Source organism: Melanotaenia boesemani, chromosome 12 (genome assembly GCF_017639745.1).
Source record: "Melanotaenia boesemani isolate fMelBoe1 chromosome 12, fMelBoe1.pri, whole genome shotgun sequence".
In the NCBI taxonomy this organism is placed as follows: Eukaryota; Metazoa; Chordata; class Actinopteri; order Atheriniformes; family Melanotaeniidae; genus Melanotaenia; species Melanotaenia boesemani.
In genome coordinates, this window is record NC_055693.1 from 16,716,020 (window position 1) to 16,728,804 (window position 12,785).

Below are 12,785 nucleotides of genomic sequence, written 5' to 3' on the forward strand. Positions count from 1 at the left end.
GAGAGGATACACAAACAAGCCAAACAGGAAAATTTAATTACAGCTGGAGCTAGAGCTTACCTCTTAAGGGGCATCTCGGACAACTTGGCCCTGCAATTCATAAACAGCTGCAGTCTCACATTGACCACTTGACTAAGCACCTGCAGCATTCAGAGAAAAGAGCTCCAGTCAGAAATGAGGGGAAAAGAAGACCTCTGTGAAGCAGAGATGAGCAAGACAGAGCACTGTACACAACATAAGGTTCATCTCATCTGCTGGTCAAAATAATTTACCACTGTCAGTCTATGTTTTGAGTCACATTATTTACAAATACATGAAATCTTACTGAATCACCGAGCAGAATGAGGATGTTTTCTTCTTGCCACATTTATTTTACTGAGTCAGTGTGTTTCAGATAAGGAAGGCAGTATTTTTCAGAGTAAGCTAACTCCATAAAAAGCACATACATGAACATGTATTTAAAAAGAATACTTGGCACTGCCAGCAAAGCCACTCAGTAAATTAAACCTGCTAAAGCCACTCAAGGAAAAGATAAAAAAAACATCTTTTCAAAAAAATTCAGGTCTTCAGTGTCCTTCTAATACATACCTTCTCTCTGGTTGTGATTTAGTAATGCTGTATTAGAATTCATCCCATCCTCTTTAACATTGTCAACACAAAAGCCAACCTATAGCTGCCAGTATAGAACATTTATTTATTCAAACTACCTCACTACTTGAAGTCTGAAAAGATGGATTCTCATTGTCCAATTGCTTGACAAGGCAGGAACTTAAAAAAAAGGCAAGTTTTCTTTCTGTATTGATCGAGAACAGAGCAGAAGACAAACACATCTTACAATCAGCAGCTGGGAAATTTTCTGAGCCTCTCTAGTGAGGGGGTCAACAATGGCCACAACATCGTAGAACACCTCGTTTTCACGTGGTGAGAGATGGAGAACACTGAGGGGAAAAAAAAACACATGGAAAATCAAAAGTTTCAAAATTATTTCATGCTTGAAATGATGTCATCGAATTTTTCATAACAAGGAGAAAAAACAAACAAAAAAACTGCCTACCTGTGTCTGTCTTTGATCAAATGGACATCCCTTCTGACCTCTCCTTTGGGGGTTGCACTCAGGAGGGAATCAACCTTCATGAGTAAGTCACTTGCACTGAGTCAAAAGAGATCAGTGCACCATTTGTTAAGAGCTCAAAAAAAATTGAGAAATCATTTGAGACAAAAGTGACAAAGGGAAAAATGTTGAAAGGTTTCACAGATTTCTGTTAAAGGCACTTGAAGTAAAGAGTAAGACAGTTTGCTTTAAAAAACTAGGATGAAAAGAACACAAACATACTGCTTTGGCTTCATCCCCATCTGTTTCACTATGGCTTTGACTTTCTCTGCTGAACCACTCAGTGTAATCCTCTCAAGTAAGTGGAAATCCTCCACAGTGAATTCTTCCTGCTCTTCAAATGGACCAACAATCTAACATAGAGAAAATAATGCAGTCAGAACACGACTTCTCCAGCACTTATCTCGGTATGTATCATTTACAACTTGCCCAGGGGATGTTAAATGTAATGTGATTGCGACACAGTGCTTTATCCACTTAGAGTCATGGTATTCAGTGATGTTGCCTGGTTTTTCCTGTCTTCTATTCTGGGATGAGAGCCCTAGCACTGCAGCAGAGGGATGTAAGATAATATTAATTGTTACTGCCATCTCAGTGGCTGGCCTCCTCATCCCTGGCTGCCAGCACTGCCACTGCTGAAACATCATTCATCAGCTTTGCACGCACAAACAGTGAGCACACAGACACAGTGCCATGCATGCCACCTGTGACCTTTGAGAAACAGACGTCGTGCTGATTTGGCAGTGTTAAGAAAGAACTCTGAAACCCCAAAGGGAAAAATCCTGCAAAAGTGCAGCTGCATAGAGGATTTTACACCATTGTGGAGAACAACAGCAGCAACATTTACAAGGCTTTTGATAAGCTGACAATTTAATGTGGTCTATAAAACACACACAATCAACGGGATCAATATTCTGAAGTAAGCAGAGATGGGATGGAGTTGTTTCAAGTGAGAAGTACTCAGCAGTACAAATTTCAGCCTTTATAACTAGGGCTGTCATGATTATGATGTTTTTAATTAATTATATCTTATACATCAAACAAAAAAATGTGATTAATAATTTAATTATCTTTCTCTGCACATTTTTACGCAGTTACTCTAAATACCTATTGGTAATTGTAATGCTTTATTATTCTAAATATTTACTAATATGCATATTAATAAATAGCCAACTGCCTATTGCTTGATGGCATTGATGGAGAAACAGCAGCACACATCTGCAGGTCATTGGCTGTGTTTCAAAATTAGGACATTTTGCAATTTACATCAGTTAGGTTCGGTTAGCTATTGACCTTTTGTCAAGCTGTTCCGTGTTCATTCAGCTACTTTCCGAACACACTGCAGTCGATCAGTCAGGGAACACACCTACTCGTTGAAACACACAGTTATGAGAGTTGTATACGTCTTTCTCTCTGTGCATGATGTAGGCAGTGGTGGTGTGACTTATCTTGCACACAACAAAAATAAGGTTTGTCCAAGAAGTTTAAGAGATTGTTTTTAAATGTTTCAAAATGGGTCAAATAGATAAGCTAAAAGGTCCTACTTAAATAATCCACTGTGTGAATTTTACACAGAGTTCTGTCAAGGTAGCTCTGTAAAAAAAATGGTTTGATTTTCTTTAGAGAGATTCATTTGACTGTGGCAGGTGTGTTTTTTTTCTAGACAGCTAGACAGGAGAGTTTTAAAGATTGAGTCTGCGTTTGTCTGCATGTGTCACATTGACAAAGAGAAAAAGACTGAAAAGGTGTTACTTTAGTTGTATTTCAACTGGTGATGGTTTCTGGTTAAGGCAGTTGTCACAAGTATAGTTTAGTCCTTATAAACTAAGCAGTTGCTTTTGTGTAGAAAATTCTTTATATTTCAGTCATAGCTGCACTCAGTCTACCTTGAATCATGGTCATGAGGTGTGGGGCTACAGTGCTTGCTTTGAGTTACAGAACTATGATGAAGCTAGAGAACACTCACCCTGCCGTTGCTGATCACTGCTCGCTGACCAGGACGGAGCTTCAAGACGTCTCGACAGAACAGCTGCTGACTGCGGATAAAATCAACTTCCAGCGTGTTGAATTTTTTCTCAAAGGCATCAACATCCATGCCCTGCAGCACATTGATAAAACATTTCATTAGGGTGTTAGACACCCTGGTTGCTTAGCCAGAAGACGCAACACCAGCATATCAGAGAAAAAGACGAAAAAAAAGAAAGATCTGAATGAAGCATATGCATTACGAATGATGCATATGAGTCATTATATTATTGATGTATTCCATCTGCACAAACATTGCATTTTTCAAATTTAGTCTGGCTAATAAAAAAAAAAAAAAAAAAAAAAAAAAAAACATTTCAAGCAGACCTGTCAGAAATGCAGGAATGAAAAATAGATACATCAATGTGTAATTAATACAGCAAACTCTTAATTAAACCCCAGCCATTTCCATCTACAACAAAGTTGATGTGGGAGTGTGGAGGGTTTGTGGCGTCAGGTTATTAGTTTCTCCAACATTTCTCTCCCCAGGAGATCAGGTGAAACACCAATAATGTCAGCACAATCCAGTCAGCGAGTCTACCTGCCAGCCCATAATAAACCTGGATCCCCTGGCTTTCGGTCTCAAGTCACAAAGCTGCCTCCTACCTATCTTTTCACTGCTATTTCCATTTCATTCGCCTCACATTGTTTTAAGGCTTGTATAATTGAAGGAAAATTTGCAGTAGAGTACATGTTTCATCTGGGACCCACTATAGGGTAGATCCCAGATGAAGCATGTATTGTGTGTCTTACTCCTGACATAGGAAAGAGGAACCCTTAAGTCAACTGATTTGTTGATAAGACACTGAGATTTTTTTTTTTGCCTTTGTGCAGTGCTGTGTAGCAGGGTACTGCATGGTGAACACAAGTGACTCTAGACTGCTTACTTCAGCAGAGTGATGGTCAGGCTTGGCTGAACATACGTGGCTCACACAACAGTGAGCAGACGCTGAGCTATTCATCAGCCCCAGGAGACCAGGTACACACCTGCACTTTTTAGTTAAAGATGCTTCGCGTGGAGCCCGCCTTGTGATGGCCCCTGTGACATTTCAAGTGGAACTGACAGTCAGCAGGCTGCTTGCCTTGCTATCCACAAAGTGTGCAGCATCACACGTCCTCTAAATGTATTCTGTTAGCTGATGTTCAGGTGGGAATGAGAAAATTGGCTCATCAATCACAATTTTCACCAACTGTGAACTTAAATCAGGGAAAAAGGGGTCAGACAAATCTCTGCATGTGGTTAAATCCAACCTTTGTTTTTCCTGGTTTTAACCATTGAGCAACTCAACTTAGCATGAAACCAATGATATAACTGTCATGTCAAATAATTATCACATACTCACACGAACTAGAAGCCAAATGAAAGATTAAACAATCTCAAACACTTCAATTAATGTAGTTATGTCTTTCAGTGTTGAATCACATGAAGTTTTCCTATAAACCTATTAATATATCTGTAGCAATCAGCTGATGGAGCTTTTTCTACATTATAAATACTGTGTGTATATTACAATCTTTAATAATAATCTTTTAAATATTTAATACTTCTGGTGGTCAACAGTGCCGCAAATCAATAAGCTGAGCTGTTTCAAGGCAAAATCAGCTAATTGTCAGGTACATCAATTCAAGCTGCAGTCTAAAGCAGAAATTTTATTCTGGCTATCTAATGTCTAAATACAGTATTTCTTTTAATTAATTACACAGGTTAATATTAATAACACTTCAAACACCACCGCTACAATGACAAGACATACAGTATAACCTACAGACAAAAGAATCTCCAGTCAAATTTCACTTTCTATGGACTCATGTTTGCTTTGTTGAATGTGGACCTTGGGGTGCATTCTTGTCACTTTGTAAGAAATGATAATATACAATTTCACTGCCTTAGCTCCAAGGTATTCATGTGTTACACAGCAGATAATACATTTTAAATTTTCAGCTTGAACTGTCAGAATAACTCTATTTACTACTTGTGTCTGAGATACTGTAGAAATTTCCAAATAGGAAATATCTCATTTCCACATATCCTTATTGTAATGATATTCATGAAAACAGTTTTATTTTTTTTCTTTTCTCTGTCAGGAGTCAGGACAAACATGGTAGAAAACCAGAATCCTACAAATGTGGAAACTTCAAAGCAAAAGAGTCAGCCCACATTTTTTAACCAAAACATCCTAACTATCCAGAGCGGTGCTAAAGTCTTGAGACACCAATAATTTGTTTTTATTTTCTGTCCAGTGAACTAGACTTTCTTTCGATCTAAAATCAGTGGTCTTGAAAAATAGTTCTCCAAGCTCTCCAATTTCTTTGATTATTGGCTGCTTTTTCATTCTTTTCAGTTCAGTTCTTGTAACAGACCGTTTTCTGAGGAATGAGGTTTTTGTTATTTGTTTGTTAAGGCATTTAATACTGACCGATGAATCATTCAGACATAAAAAAAATTAAAATATGTAACTCAAAGGATGGACCATTGTTGTGTCTTCTAGCAGCCTGTTACACACACATAAAAACGATTCCCAGTTCTTTAGCTGAAGCTACAAAAACAAATGGCAAAAATAACTGTTCGACAGGAAGAAAATAATTTTTTCACACCAACATTATGGCATTAAATTCTGAGGCATACAACACTACTTTTTTTTTTCTTAACAACAAATGAACAGCATCTGAAAGTGATGACTGACAGACACAAGACCTGAGCGATGCATCTAGACCTCCATACGATCCGTCTAATATTTTCTGAAACCTCACCAGAAATGGTCTCAATGGAAGGATGGGAAAAAAGACTCAAGTATCACCAAATGACACAAGATCTGTAACTGAAAATCTCAAACTGGTGTTGAGATTTTCACGACCCCCAGAGCCTGAACCTCAACATTACTGAAGCTGTGAGGGATTGCCTTGTTGAGGAAAAAATAAAAAGTAGCCAACATCCAAAGAAGAGTCTGGAATGAAGCCCAGAGAACTATTCCTGAAGACAACAGCTGTACATATTTCCTGCTTTCTAGGCAATATATATAGAAATTAAGGGTGTCTGAAGACTTTTGCATAGTACCGTATAAAATCCATATAATGAATCTGTGCTTCAGCAGCACACCGCAGGGTAACTGTAAGAAGCAATTATGTTAGAATGATTAAAAAAACCTGTAATTATCCACCTAAAACAAACACAGCGACAGTCGTATTAACACTGTTTGATACTAAAAGACTTTTTTTTACTTTAACATGTAGCTAATCAAGAATTTGCCTAAAGGAAGTCTAAATTTGGCAAATCCTTTGATCTAAATTAAAAACTAATCAAATTAAGATTATTTGGAAATTGGGAAAATAAATATTGTGTCTTTGTGACCATGAACAAACAGTAGATATTATAGACACCTTATTTAGAAAACAGACTAGCTGAATGCTTAGTTTAAATTTCTCAAACGATGATAGTTATAAAATATTCAACATAAAATAATGAATCCAACAATTCAATTTTTCAGCAAATCAATGATTTTTTTCAGCCATACCAAACAGAGTCTTGATGCCTATTTTCTCATAATTTAATTATTTTTGTTTGAAATAATAAAAAAATAACTGCAGATAAAATCCATGAAATCTTTATTTTTTCTTTGAAAAAAACAAAACAAAAAACAAATACAAACAAACAAAACAAAACAGAACATAACTGCACTCCTTAACCTTTGCTTTACCTGCATCAGTAGGTCCTTCATCTTGGTCCCCTGCTGGAGGAGCTGGCTGCTCTCTTCTTTCAGGAGTTTCTGCACATACTCAGCTGCAGCCTTATTCTTCTGGGTGAGAAGAGAAGCCCAGACAGCCCTGTACAGCATGGTGTTATCTTCACAGGGCTTTCCACTGAGGTTATCTATCACCCCAACACGCACGCCGGGACTGGCCTTCTGCTTCCACACACGTATACACAGACACAACAGTGATATAATTCACACTAATATCACAGATTCTCATATATCCAAGGACCAGAGATGTCACTGAGGAAGAACACCTGTAAGATAGTGTGATTATTTAAAGTAAGAATACAACCTTCTTTAATTCTACGTAATCTCCATGTGATCTTTTTCATGACAAAAGGGTTCTTACTTCAATACACCTTATTTATCTGTAAAGTATTGACAAATAGTACTTTACTTCAGAAGCTTATGTGTTGATTGATTTAGTAAATCCAACAAAGTGCATTTACTTAGCAGAATCATTATCCAGCACATCTGGATCCCAAGTTAGGAACTACTGGGACACCAGCTGCTAATTTGTGCTGAATGAAATGAAAAAAAACTTCTATTATTAAAAATGGTAGATTAATAGTTTATGCGTTCTTCAATTTCTCCAATTACACCTTCTAACTGATGAGCCTGATAAAAGAATGGAGAGCAGAGAACAATTCAGACTGTACTTACCACATGTTTCAAAGCATTCAACAACAGTTTCTTTCCCGAAACCTTCTCAAAATCTCCAACTATCCACAATGTCACAGCAGTCATTCCATCATCATCTAAAATAAAAGAGCAGAAATACAATAGTAATCTAAAGCTAGTCTGTGAGAGGTGCGAAGTATGCTAAAGAAGAACATACAGCATATGTGTTTTTAATGTACACTTCATATTCATTGAGACCCTCTTTTAAACTCTGAGCATGTTTAGGTAAGGATGCAACAAGTGCTAGTAATACCCTTTAAGATTCAGGTTAATGGTGACATAACACCACAAGATTGCTTCAGATTTCTCATCTGTGCATTTATAATGTAATTTTTTTAACTACATTTAACTACATTCCTACCAAGATGCACAACTGAAATGAAACATGGAGCTTGAAGAGGCAACTTGAAAAAACTGAGCACATTGAAATCTGGTGCAAATAGCCTTGGAAGATATGTGCTATGTAGCATGGTGTGCCAACCTGCAGCAGTTATGTATTGTAATATGAGTAAACTGGCTAAAAAAAAAAGGGGATGCTCATGGTCACTTTCAAGCAGTGAAACCCACTGCCATCTTCATTGCGAATTTGGTGGAACCCAGTTTGCTTTCTGGTGTGTTTACTGCACTGCGCATTGCTTCCTTAGCCACTTCAACCTATCTAGCCAGTCTCTTTGACAGGGTGTTTGTGTTCACAGAGAAGTGACTTAGTGAATGTTTTCTGCAAGGCAGAGGTCATGTATTCGGCAGTGTTGATTACATCTGTCTGTCTGTCTGTTAGCAAAATAACTCAAAAAGTTATACATTTAGTTTTTTGGGGATTTTTATGGATTTTTATTAAATCTCAGAAATTAAATAAGAAAGAAGTGATTAGATTTTGAGGGTGATCTGGATCATTGCCTGGATTCCAGGAGGTTTTTTTTAAGGATTATTTACTATGGGGAGACAGAGATAATTCTGCTATTAAGAGTTTCTAACTAAAAAATAATGCCCACAATCAATGGCAAAAAAAAAAAAAAAAAAAAAGCTTCTAGTTTTTATTGGGATTGTTGAGTTTGAAGAAGAAAAATAAATAGCAATGTTAAAAACTGTTAATCCACCCCTTGGTTACATGTTTTTTTTTCTCCATACCTGATTTTGATCACTATAACATTTTTACCAGTTCTGCGTACAAAGAAGCAGAGGTTGCCTCAACAAAATGGTGCGGAGGTGAAGCACCAAATGAATACTCAAAGCATCAGTGGATTCTTCCTCCTCCTGTCAACCTCAATGCTTACACAGCATTTAAAAATCGTTTTAAAATGCTTTGACTCTAGTTACACATTCAAAATGAGATAAAAGTGAGGAGATGAGATGCAGACTTTAAAGTTAGTCTTCAGTTAGCGTGTCAAAGGTAAGAGTTATTGAGACGTCAGGCAGAGAACTGTGCCCCCTGTCATCACCACATACCCCCAGTCAGTCAGAAAAGCAGGACGTTGTCCTGTCAGCTAGTCCACAGAGAGAGAATAGCAATCAGCCTCTTCACCCTCACTGCAGCTACACCCTGGGACTGAGCAGTCCAACACAGCTCTGAGGACCATTTAGCCTGCTGGCTGCAAGCCAGTCAAGCGACCCAACAATGATCTTGCTGTAGGCACAACCTGCTTCTGCTTCACAAAGGTCAATTACACTTTTTATATACCTATAAAACAGTGTAGAATTAAGTCTGTTTAGAAACTTCTATTTTAAAGATATTCAGCTGATAAATGTCCATCTTTTTAGCCACTCTCTCTCCCTGGTCAGATGAGAGATATTATCTCTTCAACTAGCCCTGCGTCTGTCCCAGGATTTCCTTCTTGTCACATAAGCTTAAACACAAAACTTGGGAAGAATCTGACTTAACCAGGTGCATGAACCCTTATAGCCCAATCCACTTCACCACAAACAGAATTGTGTCAGATCACAATAGTTATGCACCAAGACAGCTGTTTCCTGTTCCATTAAAATGTAACATGCAGCAGTTATTAAAGTTTGGCTAACAATCTTAATTTTATTTTTACACTTGTAGATAACTGTGTTTCTGTAAGTAAATTGGTTTAAATTATCCCAAACAGTATTTATAAAGAAAGTAAGGATATATATGTCGCTCACCGCTACTTGTGAAGTATTTCAATCTCTTAGCCATCACAGCTGTTTTGTCTCTGGAGTCCAAGAATGAAAACATAGTTGAGTCCTCCCAGTCATCAACAACTGCAAGCAAAGTAAGAATGGGTGACATGAGAGGAATCTAGAAGGTGAATCAGTACTGCATGGTGTAAGCTGAGTAGCATAGGTCACCTGGCATTCCCGTGAGGTCAAGGTACTTTCGGTCAAAGCTTAAAATAAGTGAGTTCATCCTGGGAACCACATTGGCCTGTTCCATTAAATAGTCCACCACATCTGAGCCTTCAGTTAACTGACCCTGGAAGCCAAGTACCACAAGTACAAAAGTTATATTAGTTATAAGATTGGGCATATGTCCTACACCTGTACCACAAACATGAATTAAGATGCACATTTCTCTACTAATCCAGTATTGTGGAGCTGAGGAAGAATATTTAACTGCAAAAAATACAATGTCCTGTAATCTAAGTGAATTGACCATAAAGAAGACATTTGGTGTTTATTACATTAATTAAATTAAACATGATTTTATGAATACCTAAAAAGATATACTGATGCAGTACATATAAAAAAAACATAAAAAATAATTTAGGTGAGCACATATGAGCCATTATTAAAAGTAATTTTGTAGTTGAGAATCAGCTTCTGTGCAAGTTATTTCTGGAAGTCTGGAAAAACCTCAGAGGATGTTCAGTGTTGTAAATTGTGTTTTAAACTTATAAATAAAAATGTTGCAAATCACTTAAAAAAAAACTACTTTAATCTTTTTGTAAAATTTTATCCAAGTCAAAACTAAAGACTAAAGTAAATATATCTGCATTAAAATTCTGATATTACCCACTAGTTTCAAATACTTTTAACCCCAGTTAGGATGTAAAATATTAACATACACAGCATATTCATGAACATACCATCATTAGTTCCTTCCCTTGATCTCTCTTTTTTGTGTGTTCACTTAATAACGTAAAGTTTCTACTGAATATAATTGAACATACCATGAACACTGCTCTCTGGAAGGCAGTGGTTGTGTCCATTATGCGTTGCAGTATTATGGTTTCTAATTCCTCTGGGTTCATCTCATCAGAGCTCAGAGGGACTCCGTTAAATAAAGCCAGAGGCAGGGCCCCCAGACCACTCTTTTTGTAGAAGAGGGCACCATCCTACGCAAACAAAATGAAGACTAAATAGTGGCTTATTGCTCTTCATTAAATTGCTGACAAAAGACTGATAATTACCATTATTTACAAATACCTACTTCATAAAGAAATCAATTCGGTCTTACCTTTCTTTTATATTCATACTCAGATTTGACTCCTAGAATCCTTTCAGGATTGGCGTTTGGGTATTTTCTTTTCAGGTAAGCAGAGATTGTATCAACAGACAGCGTCTTTCCAACATTTATTTGGTTGTACAGCTGCAAGAAAGTGGGACAGTAATTCACATTTCAGACCACTGTCAACAAATTCCAACTCCGTTTGAAAAAGCTAATAGTAGAAATAAAACCCAATTTACTGATCCAGTCAAAAAAAAAGCGTCAAACTGTAGGATAACACAACACACAATAAAGTAATGGACTTCTGCGGTACAGAGAGATATAAGCTGGCAAGAAGCACTTGCTAAAACAAGAGATTTATATGTGTGATATGCTTACTGAGACCATAGACATCACAGCCTGGGATAAATCATACTCGTCTGCAATGTAATTCAGCAGTCGGTAAAATCCAACTCCTGCATCTGAGAAGCCATCAATCTCATCTTTGGGGTTGACAACAAACACAAAACCAATTCTATAGGAACAGGGACAAAACAAGTATTCAATTTGCAGGTGAAATGAGAATCACTGCCTGGTTAAGATTATAAATGCCAAAAGTAGCCCACATAAACATCTGTGGAGGTGTGAGAAATGACAGCACCTACCTCAGAGGAATTTTATGCTTGTAGAAAAGCTCTGCTAGTTTTACTAACTCAACACTTTCTTCTTGCAGGGGATCTAGAAACAGCACCTAAGAACAAAGACATAATCACCAAGCATGGCACATAATGCTTAAAACTTGCAATCTCATGTTGATTGCTGGGTAATTCTGGGTGATTCAATCCACTGTGAAGATATTCCTCAGTTCTAGTTTCTTTATAATCTTTTAGAGGTTCTTTAATTTATTTATTTTTCATTTAAGCAGATTGTGGGGAGATAGGACTGATAACCAGGCACAGGTCTACCCCAAAAGTCTAACTTGGTCCTCAGCTACTGTTGGCCCAAACCCTTCTGCCAATGGGTCACTGATCAGTTTTTATGTCAAATGTTCTAAATAACTTACCAAGTTAAAGAAATTGCGTCTTATCTGTCGAATGACACCAGGAAAGGTTGCTCTAAGGAGCTCCTGCACGCCTGTTGGCCAGCTGCGGTACATGTGGTCATTTTCAATGTCATTCATCCACTGAAAAACATACATCAAGGGTTTCTTTTTAGGAGCTGTCACGACATCTGATACATAATCCATCTGTCCCATTTTAGAGACACAGTGGGGAAAGCAATCTTTTTGTTTGTTGTTTTGAGTCAAATTTTTGTTGACTCTGAACATACTCGAAACTATTTATGAAATTTTAAAGTACTTTCATAATAACATTAAAATGGCCAAGTGAAAGCAAACAGAAAACTCAAATTTATAATGATTTTCTTTGTTTCCTTCTTGTTAATATTCAAGTTTCAGAAAGCCTTGAAACTGTAGTTGTAGCCTTATCAACAATCTAATTTCTACTCATGCATAAAAAGTTCAATGGATCAAAAGAATTCTGCTTTTGGATTTAACTCACCAAGATAGCTGGATGTCTGATATCTAAGGCATAGCTGTCATCTGCAGTGTTCGAAGGTAGCTTCAACAGCTTGCCCTGATGCTCCCCCTTAATGCCTAAGTTATGAAGCCCCTCCAAGACCCTGGCTTCTCTTCTAAGGATGTCCAAAATACTGCAAAAACAAAACTAGCTGTTATTATTTATTTATTTTTATTAGGTATGAACTGTATGATAATGGATTTTTAATGGGCACATTCTAATCTTATTGAACCAGGATGACTGAGCTT

The 12,785-nt window shown here is 37.2% G+C and overlaps 1 protein-coding gene across 2 annotated transcripts in view; it reads right to left on the minus strand.

The window, feature by feature from the left end:
* Positions 1–12,785, minus strand: part of uggt2 (UDP-glucose glycoprotein glucosyltransferase 2) — a 39,128-nt gene that overhangs the window by 16,182 nt on the left and 10,161 nt on the right. For both annotated transcript variants that reach the window (XM_042001059.1, XM_042001058.1), the window contains exons 13-27: positions 12,520–12,670; positions 12,024–12,143; positions 11,626–11,711; positions 11,360–11,495; positions 10,991–11,122; positions 10,704–10,868; positions 9,883–10,006; positions 9,697–9,795; positions 7,552–7,646; positions 6,832–7,038; positions 3,078–3,209; positions 1,334–1,464; positions 1,055–1,150; positions 836–938; positions 61–140 (exon numbers count right to left, since the gene is read on the minus strand). In XM_042001059.1, coding sequence (XP_041856993.1) covers positions 61–140; positions 836–938; positions 1,055–1,150; positions 1,334–1,464; positions 3,078–3,209; positions 6,832–7,038; positions 7,552–7,646; positions 9,697–9,795; positions 9,883–10,006; positions 10,704–10,868; positions 10,991–11,122; positions 11,360–11,495; positions 11,626–11,711; positions 12,024–12,143; positions 12,520–12,670 — 1,857 coding nt within the window. The remainder of the gene's footprint in view (positions 1–60; positions 141–835; positions 939–1,054; positions 1,151–1,333; positions 1,465–3,077; positions 3,210–6,831; positions 7,039–7,551; positions 7,647–9,696; positions 9,796–9,882; positions 10,007–10,703; positions 10,869–10,990; positions 11,123–11,359; positions 11,496–11,625; positions 11,712–12,023; positions 12,144–12,519; positions 12,671–12,785) is intronic.